Source organism: Artibeus jamaicensis, unplaced genomic scaffold, assembly GCF_021234435.1.
Source record: "Artibeus jamaicensis isolate MK-2021 breed Jamaican fruit bat unplaced genomic scaffold, CSHL_Jam_final scaffold_1019, whole genome shotgun sequence".
Lineage (NCBI taxonomy): Eukaryota > Metazoa > Chordata > Mammalia > Chiroptera > Phyllostomidae > Artibeus > Artibeus jamaicensis.
Window position 1 is genome coordinate 11,682,822 of NW_026522025.1, and position 19,332 is coordinate 11,702,153.

Sequence of the window (19,332 nt, forward strand, 5' to 3'; positions counted from 1 at the left end):
TGATCAGTATCAGAACATATTATTGCCACTCAAGGAATTATTCTTGATTACTTTGCAAGCTGACAGAATAAAAAAGAAAAGCATTCCTCTCAAGGATGTTATCTAAGACAACTATGTTATATTTTATCGATATACCACTAAAGAATGTATAACTTAGAGGTGAGATGTAAGTCTCTTACAGTCAATCATCCATTCATTAAATTCACATAGTTTTATCAAGTATCCATTTTGTACCAGACACAGTTCTAAGGCCTTGGGAATAGAGCAGTAAACAAGGAAGACAAAGATCCTGCTCTGTGAGCCCATATTCTAATGGGAGGAGACAGATAAGCAAATTCCAGATAAATGCAAGTTGTAGAAAACAAAAGAGGATTACAAGATTGAGAATGGTTGTGGTGGCTACACGGCTATAATTCAGCAGTGGTCAAGGAAAGCCTCACTGAGAGGATTCTGTTGAGTGGAGACCTGAAGAATCACCAGGAGTAAATGCCTATGTGAAGATCTGGGGTCAATTTGAGCATTGCTTCGGACAGAGAAAAATCCAAGTGCAAAGGCCCTAGGGTGTAACGAATCTGGCACATTAGAGAAAAAGAAAGAAGGCCAGGATGGCTAGGTTTCAGTAGGTGAGGAGGAAAGAGTATCAAAAGTAGATACATAGGGCTTTGAAGGCCACATTATTAAAAGTTTGGATTTTAAGTGCCAGTTTTAAAGCATACACTCACATTGAAGACTTTAAAACAAGAAGAAAAAAATAATCTGATTCTCATTTCTGAAAGATCATTCAGGCTACTGTGTGGAAAAGGCTTTTAGGGAGGAAAGAGTGGAAGCATAATTAGGAAAGTAGCAGTGAGGATGCAGAGAAGTGGCTGAACTTGGGATATATTTTGGAGGCAGTACCTGTGGAATTTGCTAATGGCCTGGGAATAGGAAAGAGTGGAAAATGAAAGAAATAAAAACTAGCAGCAGTAAAGCAGCAGTAAAAACTAAGAATATAATCCTGTATACTACTATTTACATATCTTGAATAGTAGAAGAAATTGTCTATTCTTGACTGAATAGACAAAGAAAAGGTGAGAGTGAACGCAATTACTATTGCTTTTTGGACTTCATAGAAAAAAAAAAATCTTTCCAAGTGTCAAAGACCAAACACGTTCTAGTTTGAAGACGTAAAAAAAAAAAAGCAGTAAAAAATTCTTTTGTAAGTCCTATACTGTTCCACAGAAATAAAACAAACCTATTTTAATAGAATTGATCCTTCACATGAAAAATAAAAACCTTATTGCAAAAACAGCTGACTATTAAAATTCTCTGTCCTTTATATCAGACACTGCTGAACAACTCTTACATTTATTTCCCATCTTCCTTCATAGAAGTCGATTATTTTCAGATATACATTCCTCCCCAGTATGACTCAGGAGAGGGTGACTGAATTCCATTTTGGTAGTAGATCCTAATTAGATTAGCCTTGCTACTTAAAGCAGCGAGTTGGCAGACCTATTTTGTTACCAGACTGAGAACAGATAAATGTTAATCAACTCACTGCTTCCTTAATTGAGGCCTATAAAAAAAGTCATAGGAGCTAAACGCTGTGTTTAGTGATGTAGTTGATTTACAACCATCTTGTGCTCTGTAAAAACCCCATGAATGGATACCAGCTTGAGCACCACATTTGAATAGGACTGATCTGATCCGTTCAACACCCTGGCACTGCTCTGGTGACTGCGACAGGACAGGAGAGGCAAGTGAGCCAAACCAGTATGAAGGAAAGGTTTGCACTGCACACTTGGGAAGAGTGTGTTCCCTCTTTCTCCTGCTAGACATGAACAAGTAAGAATTTCATCTGAATTGCCAGGGGCCGCTATCTTGCAGTTATGAGAGACACAAGCCTTAGGGATACAGCATCTAATAGAGGTAAGAGATATAAAGAGCCAGAACTCTCATAATATCATTCTGTTACTGACTATACTACTTAAAGAACCTTATTGCTCCTCCAATTATGAAATAATAAACTTCCTTCCTTTCATAAAGCCAGTATTAGGAAAGATTTCCTGTTTCTTATAACCAAAAATATCCTGATATATATATCAAGTAAAAATAATGAAAATATGTACTCATATGATTGATATACACCAGTTATTTTTTTAAAGCTAGTATGGTTTAGAAGTTGTTTTCAGAGTAGTTTTTCTCTAAACAATGAATCCCTGCCTGTATCCCAAATATCATCACACGCGTGTATGTCAAATAGCAAAATATAAAGGTGGAGGCATGCAGGGACGGAAGCCCCAGAGCTTCAGCCACGTAGTCTGTCCTCTCCATACCCCAAGGTCTGTGCTCCCCCAAGCCACCCCCTATCTGGAAACCCACGAAGCAACTCTTCCGAATCCAGTGTGAACAACTACTTCCTTAAAATATATTCCTAAAATGAGACATTGCCATAATAAAGGAGGCACTTTCATTTTCAGAAGATTGAGCCTTTCACAATTTCCTGAGCATTGATTATGGCCCTAACTACTGCTAAGAACTTTTCAAACCTCCTCTTTCATTCCTTCATGAATAAATACATCAGTGAACTCTTGTAAAACCTGTACAAAGGCATTTTCCTTTGCTCTCTGGAGCTCCTACATATGAGGTTGAATTGCTTTATAAATTCCTAACTGAAAAAGAAAGTGATTATTATTACCCAAATGAGTCATGGTCATATAAACTTTAAAAAATAACTATTAAAATGGAAGTACCCTATAGGAATGCTAGACCACAACACATTGAGCTACTCCTATAAATTCAAATCACCAGACAATATACCCTTCCTTTTCTTACTATATCAGTTTCCAAAAATTCTCTAAAACTATACATAACAAGTTTACAAGTTTTTAAAACCTAAGGATTTTGTGTATAGGGCAAATTTTGAAATAAAATGCTACATAGTATGATGTTAAATGATCAATTCTCCTCACTTTTTATCAACAAATCTATGAGTCTATCTACTTGAATGCACAAATATTTTGTGTACTTTTATGGGAAAAATGCTACTGAATAAACCATGATATACCACCAATTTTAAGACAAATCTCAAATTCAGGAGTGACAAAAATATGAAAAAATGACTTTCGTAAAACTGATGAAATAGAGAAATACCATGGGTATAGATCTTAGCAAATAGAGAAACAGAACAGTGAGGAAAAGTATTTTTTTTGAAACTTAGGAAGTTTAAGTGGAATACGTCTGTCCCAGTGTCTAAAGTTAAATCGAAGGCAAAAATGGTCTACTCACCCTTCAGCATCAGGGTCTAAAATGACAGCCAGCTCTGTTAACACAAGTCCTGCCAAGTAATGCTGTTGGCGGAAAGGCACAGACAGTTCAAACATGTTTGCAATCTTCTGGTCTTGTACATTGGTGGAAAATCCAGAACTCTGTTTGGGAGTGAGGTAGAACAAACTATAACAGATGTGCAAGACAACATCCTATAGACACAGCATTTCAACAAATACAATGTGAGCATCATCCAAAAGTGAGATAAACTTTGCCTAGGGTAATCTGTTGCCTAAGGTTATTATAGATCATTATTATTAATTTTGGACAAAGTAACTGCTCTTACTTTTGGTATAGAAAACTGTGATGAAATATACTTTTAATTATTTTCAATTTCCTTTATCTCATACTAAAACTTTCCATCTGTTTTTCTTTATTCTTTTAGCCATTTTATGTTTTAATATTGTACTCTGAACAGAAAAAAAGGCAACTAAGTCTAAATAATATACAGTGTGGGGCAAAAGTAGGTTTAGAGTCGTGAGTATGCAAAATACAGAGTTTACTGTATTATTTATTAATTATTATATTATTTTCCATATGAACAACTGTAAACCTAATTTTGACCCATCCTGTATTATGTCTTCCCTGCTGAATATAGGGAAATATTCATAGTCAAGGCTACCGGTTTTCAGAGAAATTTCAAACACAGGTAAAACTGCATCTCAGAGAAAATACTATCACTAGAAAATACTATCATTTTATGGTCGAATTACTGAGTTTTTTAAAAGTTCTTTGATACTACAAAATAGCATCCCCCAAGATTTAGCTCAAGGCAAGAAAGTCCTCAACTTCATTCCAACAAAACCATAATTCAAGACCATACATGTAATCTTTCTTAAAAGAATAATAGATTTCAGGTTTCTCTATGCAGAAATCCTATTCCTAATAAGTATACAAAATTCCTCTATCCTTCCTCTTCCCAAAAGAGTGATGTCTCTGTCATAATAAGAATCTGAAAATCATGTACTATAATTAGATGATAAGGTGGGAAACAAGATAATGAAAGAAATTCTGTGAATTTCTTGGCTGAATGAGATGTTTAGCAGAAAACTGAGTGTATGCAAATGTGTTTAAAGGTTTTAGAAACATACCTATGCTAAATTTGTACTTGAGTGGGTAGCCCTATCTTTGGAAGAGGATGGGGGAAGACAGCAAATGACTCGCTTCCTCTGTTACAGGAAGGACGACCTGTGTACTAGCCAGGTAAGAGATGTGGAAGTAAGATTTTTTTGTAAAGGTAAAGTGAAAAGTTGTGGGTGCTTTCTGATGTTTACCAATCTTTTTTAGTGAACTTTAAAATGTTCCTTCATTAAGCATCTAACATTGATCCCAACTAGAGAATTAAATTAAGGAATTAAAATCTCAAAAATAAAATTAAGAAGAGCTAAGATCAATTTTGACTTTAGACATTAAGAGCTTAAGGAAGCAGCTTGCTTGCTTCAGGAATCATATAGCAGAAAAAATGTTTCACTAGGAAGGGAAAATCCAGGCTGCTTTGATACTAAAACCACAAAATCCCTTAATCCCAATCTGTATGGCAGGACACATGATAACTATTATGATAACCCTTTCATCATCTTTAGAGAAACTACTGTGTATTGAAGTCAATTGCCTCCAATAAACCTATAAACATCCATCTAGTTTCCTTTGGGTTTTCTAGATACAAGAGAGGTGGGCAGGGCTCTGTCAGACTTGCACTGCAATTTTGCAGCTGAGCCCTTTGTGATTTTAATGCCCCTAGTATTTTGGGGAGCTAGAATTAAACAATATAATTCTTAATCAATTCCTTTGCTTGTCATATAAGTTATATGAAAGTATGTTAGATTAAGAAAGTATGTTAGTCATGTACTGAAGGACTGCCTGTATAGGAAGTTCTAGGAGAAATATTTCAAAGTATGCTTTGCTTGAGAGAACAGAAAATATGGCTAATTAAGCACAAAACAATGATAGTTAAACAGTAGCAATAGTCACAGATGTCAAGTTTCTGCCTTTGGCTTTAAAGATAATATCACTAATGCACAATTATGAGATACTTTGCAGAATCTTTGGTCCTTCAACTCAGCATTCCTTGTTCTCACAATATAATTTTGTGTTGCTGACATATGTTTCTTTGTCAAGCAGGAGATAACTTCAGGGCCTCAATGAGAATTTATGAAATTGTTTTGTAGAAGCAAAGAATGTCTTCAAGATAGCTACGACAGCTGCCGATGCCTAGTTGTCTGACAGGAAAAAGTGTTATCTGTCACTAAAGAAACATGGACTTCTCTCTCGGTTCTCTGGAACTCTCCCCACCCCACCCCCTTTCCTAGCTACACTCCCTATGTTTGTTTTTTGAGACAGATTTAAGAACTCTTGCTCTCTCAGCCTCTCACTTTGATGTGATCAAATAAACGATTCTGTCTCTGAGTACCGGTGTCTCAATGTGCTGGCCTACTAGTGCACTGGGTACATAAGCCTGAATTTTGAGAGGCAATTCTGCAACAGCTTGACTTTTTTCTCTGCTAAATTATGCTTCATCCCCCTTCCTTTTACTAGTATTAATGCTTGATAAACACCTTGTACCCCAAACTCAGTCTGTGTGTGCTTCAAGAAAACTGAACTTGTGAAAATATCTGAATATATGAGTTAATGCAGGTAAATTCACTCACATGTGCATAAATCTGTAAGAGGAGTACAACACAGTGCTTAAGATCGTGGGGTCTAAAATAAACCCAACATGCAAAGTACAGCATAAGGCGTACAGTCAGTAATATTATAGTAACTATGTGTGGTGTCAGATGGGTGCTAGACTAATGGGGGTGATGACTTTGTAAGGTACGCAAATGTCTCATCACCATGTTGTATATCTGAAACTAATATAATATCACATGTCAACTTCATCTGAAAAATAAGTTTAAACTAAAATAAAGCCAACATGTGTGTTGGTTCAAAGCCCAGCTCTGCCATTTTACTGTGTGACCTTGGCTGAGTTATTGACCTTTCTGTGTTTCAGTTTTTTCATCTGTAAAATGGGGATAGTATCAGAATTTACCTCCTAGAGTTGCTCTGAGAATTAAATGCTTATTACCTACAAAGCACTTAATATAGAGACTAGTATACAGCTGTTATTCAGTAATGGACGTACAACTTTTTCCAGTTTTTATTTAAAATGCTTTTCCACAAATGTGAACTTTGAGAATATTTCCTTCACACATTTTGCATACCTGAGATGTTGCAGAAGAAACGGAAGGTGATGGTGATGCTGGTGGAGTAAGCAGGCTGCAGGGCAAGTTTAATGTAACATAGTGCTCATGGCTGCAGATGATTCTCAGAAAATCCAGCCTCAAGGACACCAGGACACTTGGACTTGGTAGTGAATAAAGCTTTGAAGACACCTTGTAAACATTGCATAAACAAGAGAACCCAATTGAATATATCTCTTACCAGAATGACAGATCAAAGAATTAAAAAAACAGTATTCGTTGGGCATCTTCGGGTTTTGTGATTAAATAACATTATAGCTTTCTCCAGAATTAAATTAAAATAAAAAATTTGAAATATAAGATTTACTGCATATATCCATCAATTAGGGCAAAAGCCACATTCTTGTATTTCCAATATAGCATTAATATTTCCACTTTCCAAAGATGCACTTCATGAAGGCAAAGTATACCACCAAAACAACTTCGTATGAAAGTATCCATTATTTTTACAGTATCTTGTGTTAACCTACATTTATTATGATCTATTTGCCTATTTGCCCATATATACCATAGACTACTTGAGGACATCCATAAAATGACTTAATAACTTTAGCATCCCTAGGGTCTAGCTCAAAGTCTGGCACATGTAGGTGGTTAATACTTGAAGCATAAAGACAGGAATGGGTTTTAGAAGCAACAGTATATGAAATCTTGGGGGCAAAGTAAAATAATACATAATGTAGCAAATATTTGCAGTGAGTCGGTGCCCACACATAGTTTTAACTTCTCCACTAAAAGAAACATACAATAAAGGCATCCAATAGAACATATCTTCAAAATTCTAAACATTAGACCATCAAACAGCATTCTTAAACAGCAGTTCCCAAAATCTAATCTGTAGATCAGCTGGGAAGTGCTTCATAGCACTATGTCCCACACTCTCCACCCCCACCACCAGAATTCAAACTCCTCAATCATGCTGGGATAGGATCCGAATATATATATTTTAAAGGCTTTATTCATTTATTTACAGGGAGGGAGAAAGACAGGAAAGAAACATCAATGTGAGAGAGAAACATTGAGAGCAGTTTAGTCTCTCACATCCCCCCAACAGGGGACCAGGCCCACAACCAAGGCATGTGCCCTGAGAATCCAACTAGTGACCTTTGCTTTTCAGTACTCTACCCAACCAACTAAGCCACCCTAGCCAGGGTAAACTGTATATTATACTTTTAAACCTCCTTTAAAAGGCAACTCTAGGGTGATCATACAGCTTACTAGGAAAATTGCCTATCAGATCCAATAACAAATGTTTTTCAAAAGGCAGATTTCATTAATCAGTTGAAAAAATTAAAATGAAATCAGCTGTTTGTGGAAAAGTTCCAGAATGCTTTTAGTTTAGTAAAAGCAAAACAAATGACTTTCAGGACATGGGTAAACATTTGTCTATGGTTCTAAACTCTACAAAGTCCAGGGCTGCATTAGGAGAAATACATAGCTGCTTTAAATATCACTGAAGACACAAAAGTGCAGTGAGTTCTTCACTTGGTATAAAAACTACTCTTGAATGGTATCTGGAGCTGCTTTACAGTTAGACTATTGACTTGATGGTGTGTTCCAGAATGGGAATTAAAGAATAATGAGTGGGCCAGCGTAACGTAAGGAAAAGCCAGCTATACTGATATCAACTTGCCACAACCTTGTGTCTTGATTAAACAAATGTAACATACTTTTGCCTTAGTAATAAAACTATGCTATTTTTTTGATGCCAGTATATGTATGTGTTCTTGAAGATTTATTAACTATAGCTGTAAAAATAGCTGTTGGGAACTGCCCTGCCTGGTTTCAGAAGCTGTAACCCCCCCCCCCCCAAGGCTAAGGCTGAGTGAGAGACCTTGGGACCCTAAGCCCCTAAGGAGACAAAGCTTATCTCCCTGGCAGGGGCATTGCCTCTGCCCAGTTTACTTCACCCTGCTTGGCCCTGGGTGAATGACTGGTTAGCCAATGACAAGTAAGATTCCTCAAAAGAGGGATGACCTAAGATAGGCATGGTCATGAAAGGGCCCCCAGGGAAGGACTTGGGGGACTACAGAAAAAGGGGGTGATGGACCCTAGCCCCGCAGCTTTGACATGCCCTCAGTCCTCATTCTGTCTGCAAGAAGTCTCCTAATCTCTTGGCTGCCTCACTTCCCCTGCTTGACTTAAGCCTGAAACAATGACAGAGGGTGGTGTAGTCCTGTATTCAAAGGGCAAGTTCCCTGGGTGATCAGAGGCTAAGAAAGAATGCATAAGATCCTGTGAAACCTGCTTTGCTAATACCCTCAATTTAAATGATAAGGGTCCAAGCAGGGAATAAGTTTGTTCCCCAAAAGTTTTATGGCCCTTTAGCTATCAGACTCTGACTCTAAATAAGCCCTCATAGTTCTCTGAATGTTATCTATTGTTTGATCCATACTGCCTGACAATGGTTGATGAGCTTTACGTGTACACCCTGTATTCCTATGCAAATAAACCCAATTAAAGCCCAATGAGGAAAAGGCTCCCCGCCCTTCTCCTTTGGGAGATAGGACACCTTTCCTACCCAAGTAGATCATGTCTTGGTAGAATTATTCTCATGTGTGGCAGCTGGGGGGCCCTGAGGGCGGAGCCCTCCAACAAAAAGCAAACATAGTATTTAGGTTATTTGATTACTGATGATTACTAATTATGCATTACCTGTTTATAGCAGGTCTTTATAAGGCTAAAGACAAATCCTCTGTCCATAACAGACAACAGATCATTGAGAAAAAATGCAAGACTTGTGTTGAGTCTTTCAACCATTTCTGTGTCCTGAGAAACAGAATGAAAAGAAAAACAAATAAAAGTATGAGAGTTTAACGTGAACTTTAAAAAGATTTAACAAAAAAAATAACTCATCATTACCTTCTGAAATCGTGAAACTATGTCACTAGCAATTGTACTGACAAGAGCAGCAATGTCATCCATGAAACGTTCTGGAAAACGAGTTTTCCTTGGTGCATCGAGTTTATCATTAAAGTATAAATGGTGCACCATGCTCTTCACCTGAAAACATAAATAAGCCATTAGTTTAATTTCTTATGGATGTAATTAACAGTTACAGAAACTCTATAAAAAAAAAGACTTACATTCAAAAATCAAAAAAGTTACAGAAACTCTAAACAGTAGGGCTACTTTTCCAATATGCCATATGATTTAATAGGTGGCTGAGATACAATTTTTTAGCACTTCAAATATTCTGAAAAGTTCACTATAATATTTTGTATGTTCCAAAAAAATAACAAATAAAATATAATTCAATCACTGCATCACCTTCATAAAGTTACCTTAGCTGTCAACAGGAAAAGAAAATACTATATATGTCCAAAAAAAATCACCCTTTAAAGTTGTTTTAAATTAAGTCTTTACAAGATTCATTAACGCTGCCATTCCCTGTCCCCCAGGCTGTGAGCCAGCTGACTAAAGGTCAGAGACCTTTACTTCCCTGTAGTGTCTCTCGCATCTAGCATCTAGTCTCAAGTGGTAGATATATATTAAATGTGACTCACTAAATACTAATTATAAAATATTAAGTAAAAATTAACAAAGTGATTTAAGTTTACAAAATATTTTTGGATATAGATTCTTATCATAGCAATGTGGTAATGGTAATAAAGATTTTAGAATCAGAAAAATTGAAGCCAAAGTTTTATAGTTATTAACAGCAGAGCCAAAATGATAGCCTTTTGACTAATTTATATTTAAGAAATCTGAATATACATGTAAGAGTATCAAAAATAAGTCAAAATTATAATTTTCATCTTATATTAAAAACACATGGTCCTGGCTGGTGTGGCTCAGTGGACTGAGTGTGGACTGCAAACCAAAGGGTCACCAGTTCGATTCCCAGTCAGGGTGCACAGCTGGGTTGTGGGCCAGGTCCCCCGAAGGGGGTGTGCAAGAAGCAACCACACATTGATATTTCTCTCCTTCCCTTCCCCTCTCTCTAAAAATGAATAAATAAAATCTTTAAAAAACACATTTATTACAAATGTGGTGTTTATTCTCCAGGGGAAAAATTAGTCATCATTTGTGTATGGTCCCTCATTTATCTATTTGATTAGTAAACTTTAGAAGAAATGGCTTTTTATCCCCAATACAGGTAACATTCGATGCTGAGAATAACCCTGTGATGTACTCCAGAAGCTCCTTTGTTTCCTCCCTTCTTTTAGCTATGTTGTTGATTTCTGCTTTCCAGAGCCTTAAGAGTAAGATCCTTAGTGCCAGAATGTCTGAGTTTGAAACACAGTCCTGCTGTCTACGAGCAGCACACACCTGAAGTTATTTCATCTCTCTGTGCCTTGGTAATACTGTACTCAGCCCACGGAGATAGTGCTACCACACCGTACCCAGTTGATAAACACATAGATACACAAAAGCAATAAACATTTATGTGTATATATGCATAATAAGATACAAACTCATTCACTTTTAATGTCAATTATTGAAATAAGCAAAAATAATTTTAATTGGCTGTAACTGGCATTTCCCTAAGCATAAAAATGTTTTTATGACATTTCTGACCCTAAAAATAGTATCTATAAGTTCTTTTTATCTGTGTTTGGTATGAAATCTACAGTAACGCTATTATACAGTAGCATGTTCAGACTAAGAAAGAATGTATCACGGGTCCTTTAAAAATCCAACTAAATTGCCCTGGCTGGTGTAGCTCAGCGGATTGAGCACGGGCCTGCGAACCAGAGGATCGTGGTTTGGTTCCAAGTCAGGGCACATGCCTGGGTTGCAGGCCGGTTCCCAGTGGGGGACTCATGAGAGGGAACCATACACTGATATTTCTCTCCCTCTCTCCTTCCCTTCCCCTCTAAAGATAAATAAATAAAAAATCTTTAAAAAAATCCCACTAAATTATGCTAAGTGTCTACAGTGTTTAATATAGACATATAACATAAATAACTTTGCCTTGCAGAAACATGTAAAACCATAAGATGGACAACAGAAGAAGATTTCTAGTATAAAATTATGAGCTAACACAAAAGTGTTCCCTAAGGAAAACATTATTAAAGAATGTCTTTATTTTGCTCACCATTAACTCAAAAAAGAACCAGGCTTGTTGCAAAGCTGACTCCCGAACGCTGCCACTGCAAACAACCCATTGCAAAGCCAGCTCCTCGTGAAAAAGCTATCCAGAAGTAAAGCCAAAGTTATTATCAAAGTCAAGTCTGTTAATAACACAAACCAAATAATAACGCAACTGCAAATGAAGATATAATGAGAATAAGCAAAATAAGGCATGTGGACCATTCAATGAGGCAGTGAGGACACCCATTAACGAAACGGCTATTTATACATGTAAGACAGTGGCATGTTGAACAGCTGAAAAAATTACATGTTACCTTGCAGTAAAATGTAATAAAAAAAAAAGGTGGGAATAGCCTCCTAAATTGTACCTGCAAACAGAAACTAGACCAACAGTTAAAAATAAAATCTTGTTTGTGCCTTAAATACATATTTTAACATATGCAAATACATTAATAAACTTTGCTGGTACAATTTAGGAAATACCTTTAAAAATTTAAACTCTGATAAACATTAATTTGCAAGTTTTACTGTATTTAAAGTCTTTTTATAAAAATGGCAGAAATTTCCTGCCTTGTAATGGATGTACATACAAAGCATTTGCAAAGTAGTGTATTTTAATATGAAAAAGGACTAACAAAACTGTGCAGCGTAAGGGAAGCAAATCAACATATCTTACTAAGAGTGATAATTTTTCTAACTCATCTTCCTTTTCCTGGAGATTTAAAACACAAAACAAGCAGTTACAGAAACAGAATTAAGAGTTCATACATTTTTTTGGCACTAAAATTTGATCAAATTCAATTACTAAAGTCTAAAAACAGTCAGTCTCAAAGATATAAACATTGTAATAATGGAAAAGAGCCTGCACTGGAAAGGTAAGCCCTACAGGCATCAGACAAGCAGTGCACACTCAAATGTATTTTTAAAAGCAATGCAGATACCATAACATCTCATGGTGATTATGTAAAGAACTCTTCTATCTATTTAACTGCTGGAATTATTTTCCCCCTATATGGGTTGCCTTCATGTGAATCTACCTTTTTGGTTGGTAAGCGTCCCGTTAATGTTTGTAAGAAACTTGACGTCTCTGTGTGCGAAGACATACGATTACAACTTCGATCCATAGCCTATGGAGTGAAGATGAATGAATGACGAGATAACATTAACGTCTGCTGTGGATGACTTTGCCACTCAAGGATTACATACAATACTTAAAATAGTGTTTTATTATGGTTTTAACAACCATCTATTTTATTGCTCATCTCATTTTCACCATTTTAAGTTGTTTTAATGCATTAGAATTATCAAAATGGCTTCAAAATATTTTTAATCTTAAAAAGATGAGTATTTAAATAATTATATAAATCCAGAGTGCTGCAAAGAATGAAACTTTTATTTGTGTGATCTATACACATGCACATATCTAGTAAAATATAAAAACATACTTCTCAACTTGTCTCAGACCAAAACAAAACAAAAAACCCCAATTTTTATATTCAATAAAAATATATAAAAAGTGTAGAATGATTTCTTTCACTTTTTATTATTATCAAAACTAGTATTCAGGTTTGCCATTTATTACATGAGACAGAAATCAATTGTAATATTAAAATTAATTCAACTGTTTCTTCAAGAACAAGAGCATTTTCCTTCAAAGCCAATAAACAGATGAGAAGTATATTTTAAGGTATCATGCAATATGAGCTATCAAGCAATGAGACTTAAGTAAGCAAAACCTATTCAACTAAGTTATAAATTTCATACTTTGCAACACAGCACAAATTAAAAGATTTTTGCTTCTGGTATTTAATCTTATAGGATGGGGAGCATACACTCTTCACATTTAATTTCTGCTTTATTACTAGTATTTCTAGTTAGTGATTATGAAAAAATGACAAGATAATAAATGCTAAATGGAAATGATACAATAGCTATACTTTAAACCAAAAGCAAATTAAAAACTGCCAGTTTTTCCTCACAAAAATTTTTAAATTCCTACTGAAGTTGTGCTACCCCTAAAGTAGAAACTGTTATCAAAGCCATCAATTGCATAAGCAGCAGGCACTGAAATACTGATAGAGAATACAAGGAGGGAAGGAGACAGGAGAAAGGAGAGCAGAGCAATACTGGTGCAATTGGTGGTATCCATGCATAGTAGTTGAAAATGTGCTAAGTAAAACAAAAATACACACTTTTTAATGATTAAAAAAAGCAAGCCACTGAAATCATAGTATATACTAAAAAGTAATGTTCTAAAGGGAAACATCAGCAGCCAATAAAGAAACCTCTAATATGAACACCACCTGTGTTGATTCTGCACTTGGGCTGGGGTTGGATCCCCATGGGGCAGCTTTTGGACCACCAGTGTTAACCCAGGAATTGGAGCGATCTAAACCCTAAGCATATAATAGAAAGTAGTTGGAAAGGAAAGAAATATTATATGTGGCATGCTATAAATTATTCTTAAAGAAATCCAGACTTTCCAATGCAAACATTTTTAAAATTAGTACTGTTAAAGCAACCAAAAATTTGAGGCACCTATGGAGTATTAGTTCACCAAAATGATCTTTTTACTTAAATGTTTAAAACTCACCAAGAACATTAAGTACATCATTTAAAGATAGTTTCTCTTTATGTAAAGGGATCACCTTTAAGTACCAACACTAAAGTTTCCACAGCACCATTCCTCTCAATTCTTTTTAAAGATGGTGTTAGTTAGCAACAGATAATTTGCTCTGAATATAACTAGGGCTTAAAAGGAAAAAACATAGAAGAAAAAGAACATTCCATTCTTTTCAAAAAGACTTTAATTTCATTCCATATATCATCAATTGAGAACTTCTGTGCAGTGATACTCCACAATTCTCTTTGACCTTGCCTCTTTTTTTATTTTCTTTTAGGGACTATTAGGAGAAATTAGGTAAAAAAATAAGAGAAAATGTGCCTAATATTTGCTCCTCTTTCAAATGATGGTAAATTTGGGGTTGTGTTTGGTTTTATTGTGCTGGTTATAATTAAACTTAATGTACTACTATATCATACAAATACTATATGAGAAAACATTATGCTGGAGCTATTTAAAGGAATTATATACTCATCGTCATTATCACTAATTTAAAGTTAATTTAATGTACCACTACTGCATATGACCAGCAGTGAATTACGTCTGTCTGTCTCTGAAAGAGGTTATTATGATCCCAGGTCAAGGGAACTGGAGCTTTACTTCAATTTTTTAAACATGACTGATTATTAAAATATTTTCAGAATGTTTATAAAATTCAAGATTCTGGGCCCTACCCGCCAAAATCCTGCTTTAGTAATCTGGGCTGGGGCCTGGCAATCTGCTACTAGAAGTGAAGCAAGTTATAAGAAATTTTTAGAGAATTGTTGGAATAAGATTTATGAAAACAACCCAAGAGAAACTAACTACAAATATCAAGGCATGAGTATGAACCCAAACCAGAAAATGCCAAAAGAAAGATAGGTAAAAGAAAACAAAGAATAGTCACAATGGTCATCAATTCTGTGTAGACAGTATCACCTGGGAAGCTTAACAACCACCACAAATGTGCAGGATCCTACCGCTAAACGGTTAATCAGAGTCAGGGGGACAGGAGAGCAAGGGAAAGCAAAGGAGGGAAGTGGAGGGAGGGGAGGAAGAGAAAAGAGAAGGGGGTAGGGAAAAAGGAGAAGAGAGGAGGGGTTGAAGGGAAGACAGCCTGCCTGCCACCTCTCAAAGGCTTAGGTTTTAGGAAGAATACATCCTTTTTTTGTCCCTATTTTTACGAAAAAACAAAGAGGTTGAAATTATACAATAATCACCCATACATTTGACACAGGATGAATAAGATGGGAGTTAAAGTTCAAATCCAGGTTCTACTGCCTTATAATTGAAAAATTGAATGTGAATTACCTAATCTTTTTTTTCAGTTTCTTAGCTATAAATTAGGAATAACGAGTGTCTCCCTCATATTTTAAAGGTCAAATTAAATAATGAAGTACACTACTAAGTACAATGCCTCAAATATAGTAACTCTCAAAAAAATAGTTTTAACAAAAACTTTCTTGTTTTTCAAAGCTTCTTAGCAAAATAAATTAGACAATGTTCAAATACTAGTAAAATTATGTAATAATAGATGTATTTAAAATAAAAACCTTCCTCCTCAGAACCTCTTTACAGTATCTCAAATAAAAAGTAAACCAGCACACAATGTTTTTCAGATAAGCTGAGGCAAAATTTCTCACCACTCCCCCAAATTCTGTCTCCACTCTATTAGGTGTAAAGTTCCTGACATTTTCAAGTTCCATACTCACTACTCACATCATAAAAACAATAAAACATGAGCACCTGATTTCTGCAAAATTACAACTGCCCTTTTTTTCTACCATAAATTTCTATAAAGAATAACAATAACTTTTCTGTATTCTTAAATTCAGTTTTAAATTCTTTGCTTATTAATATTTTAAAACTAAGATTCATGTTAATCGGTCATGTGAGAATAAGTAATAAATCTCTTTCTGCCATTAATTATATGTTATATCCACAATACTAAAGCTCTGAACAGTTATAATTATATAAAGTAGTTACATTTAATTAAAGAAAACCTGTGGCCAATTATTTTATAAAACAAATAATTTCCATAAATTAGGTGTTGTAAAGCTAAGAATTATATCAAACAGACCTTAGTTAAGCAAATTCATCAATGTTATTTACTAAGGTAATAACAACGTTTACCGATCTTCAACTAACATAGAAAAGATTAACCAAATACATACACAATGTGCATGAAGTGTTTTTGTTTTTGTCAAACCCCGGGAACATTCATCCCTTAGATATACAGATAGGTGCGTTCCTTCAGCAAGGCCCATACTGTATTTGACCTGACATCAACACTCATAATACAAAAATTTGGCTTTATATTCACAAGCCTTCAGCATACTGCCTATCACATGCAAGCTCTCAGTGTTTGAAAATGGAACAGTAAGAGATAATACATTAGAAAGAAACTATGTGTCAACATAAAATTGCACTGGCATTTGATTAAAAGCAATGAAGTTCAAACCTGATGTAAAACATTTACATAATTGAATGTTAAAAGACTATTGCAAGAACAATGAAAGATCAGTTTGGGCAAATAATTACAAAGAAAGTCTCACAAATATGGTTTTGTAGCCATTCACAGGGGTGTCCAACCTTAGGCCCATGGGCTGCATGAAGCTCAGGATGGCTATGAATATGGTCCAACACAAAATAATATATTTACTTAAAACACTATAAAATTTTTTTGTTATTATGTGTCACCATGTACTTAATGTGTGGCCTAAGACAATTCTTTTTCTTCCAGTGTGGCCCAGAGACGCCAAAAGATTGGACACCCCTGCTAGAGTGACAAAAGACTGTTGATATAAGTATTCTTGAATTTAAGGAATTTTGCATTTCATATTAAAGAATGAAGTCTAACCAAAACCTTCATAAAGTCAAATCTCTAAGGATCTGAAATATATAATTAATCCTGATAGTAAGAGGACAAACAAAAAGCATACTTCATTTTTTTAAAGTAGTTGATCCTTGCTATGAAATTCAACACTTATTAATATCCACCTAATAATTATCTGTTGAGTATCTTCAATATGCTGGATATTACTGTAGTTTCCCCCTTATCCATGGTTTAGCTTTCCATTACTTATAGTCAACCATGGTCCAAAAATATTAAATGAAAAATTTCAGAAATAAACAATTCATCAGTTTTAAATTGTGCCACGCTGGGTACCATGATGATATCTTGAACCATTCCACTCCTGACCTCAATCATCCCTCCATCCGGGGTATCCAGAGTGTGTGTGCTAATCACCGTTAGTCACTGAGCAGCTGTCTCAGTTATCAGATCAGCTACTGAGATACCACAGTGCTTATGTTCAAGCAACCCTTGTAATAGCCTAACACTAGCTCATAATGCCTCTGTTGTTCACCTCACTTCATCTCATCACATGGGCACCGTATCATCTCCCATCATCACAAGAAGGGTGAATACAGCCCTGCCTGGCCAGGTGGCTCAGATGGTTGGAGCGTGGTACAGTACACCGAAAGGCTGTGGGTTTCATCCCTGGTCAAGGCATCTATGGCAGGCAACTGATTGATGTCTCTCTGTCACAATGATGTTTCTCTTTCTCAAAAATCAAGAAATATATCCTCAGGTGAGGATTTTTTTAAAAGGGTCAATACAGTATAATATATTTGACAGACCATACTCACATAACTTTTATTACAGTATATTGTTATAATTGTTTTGTTATTAATAATTATTGTTGCCGATCTCTTATTGTGCCTAATTTATAAACTTTTTCACAGATATGTGGTATAAGTTAAGAAATAGCATATATAGTAGTAGAGGTGGTGAGAAGTGGCTGTACCTTTAACATGGATGCAAATCAAACAAAAGGAATTAGAAAAAGGCAGCTAAATTTAAAATTCCAGAACGAGCCCTGGCCGGTGGCTCAGTTAGATACAGCATTGTCTCATATACTGAAAGGTTGCTGGTTGGATCCCCGGTCAGGGGCACGGACAGGAGGAAACCAATCAACATTTCTCCCTCCCTTGCTTCCTTTCTCTCTCTCTCCAGAAATCAATAAAAAAAAAAACATATCCCCAGGTGAAGACTAAAAATAATAATGATAAAATAAAATTCCAGAAAGAGACTTTGTACTGCAAATATAATTTGGGGAAGCATTAGCACTTCTTTAATACCATTAAAGCATTTCTTTAATACCATTAAAGAAATAATAGTATTTCTTTAAACTTTGAGACTTGATGAAATCAACAAGCAAGTGAATTCAGAGATAAGGGAAGGGTAAGGATAGGGAAGAGAAGGACAGGGGCCTGAGACACTTCCAGACTAAGAGATCAGGAAAAAAAAGAATCTACAAAGGAGACTGAAAAGGTATAACCAGTAAAGTAAGTGAAAAACCAAGGGAATGTAGTGCCTGGAAACCAAGTAAGGAGAATCTAATTTAAGGAGGGAGGAGGATTTAACTGTCAAAAGCTGCTGGAAAGCAGAGGAGGCTGAGTGTTGAGAATTAAGCATTGGATTTAATAACAGAGAGAGCACTGGTGACTGCAGCAGGGCAGTCTGGGTGGGAGATGGGTGGGAGATGGGGGAAAGATCTGACTAACGTGGGGTAAAGACGATGGGAGAAAAAGAACGGGATGTAGCAAGTATAGAGAAAACTCTTTTAAGAAATTCTACCACAAAAGGTGCCAGAGACATGGCAAAGAAGCCAAGAACAGAAATATTACACAGGACAGTTTTTTTTTTAATGAGAGAAATGAAAGCATGCCTACATATGGATGGGCTGGTTTAGCAGACACACAATGTAGAAGAGAGATGAAAAAACTGCTAAAATGAGGATCTTGAGTGGGTGGGAGAGAATGGGAGGTTGTGAACAAATGGGTGGAATGGATTTAGAAAAATGAAAAGTTCACCTATTGCAGTGTTAGGTATTAGGGAGTAGTAGATAGTAGTAGGCAGGTAGATGCAAAGTAAAAGTCTACCCCAGTTTTCTTCTGATGGCTTCAATTTTCCCAATGGAGTACAAGATAAGGTGAGAAGGAGGATTGGTGAGGAGGTATAGAAGGCTTGAAATAACAAGAGGTGGCATGAAACCTTTTCCTGGGAGATTGGGAAAGCAAATGGAATACAGAAATATATACAGGGTCCGACACAAGTAAGGCCTGCTTGAGTGTGGT

The 19,332-nt window shown here is 35.8% G+C and overlaps 1 protein-coding gene across 5 annotated transcripts in view; it reads right to left on the reverse strand.

The window, feature by feature from the left end:
* The window catches only part of DOCK7 (dedicator of cytokinesis 7), a 211,462-nt gene that overhangs the window by 54,122 nt on the left and 138,008 nt on the right, over positions 1-19,332 (reverse strand). For 3 of the 5 annotated variants that reach the window (XM_037136230.2, XM_053655506.1, XM_037136231.2), the window contains exons 23-29: positions 13,892-13,984; positions 12,626-12,715; positions 11,593-11,688; positions 9,414-9,554; positions 9,207-9,320; positions 6,513-6,683; positions 3,271-3,410 (exon numbers count right to left, since the gene is read on the reverse strand). In XM_037136230.2, the coding sequence (XP_036992125.2) occupies positions 3,271-3,410; positions 6,513-6,683; positions 9,207-9,320; positions 9,414-9,554; positions 11,593-11,688; positions 12,626-12,715; positions 13,892-13,984 (845 nt within the window). The remainder of the gene's footprint in view (positions 1-3,270; positions 3,411-6,512; positions 6,684-9,206; positions 9,321-9,413; positions 9,555-11,592; positions 11,689-12,625; positions 12,716-13,891; positions 13,985-19,332) is intronic. The other 2 variants (XM_037136232.2, XM_037136233.2) reach the window with 1 other exon arrangement.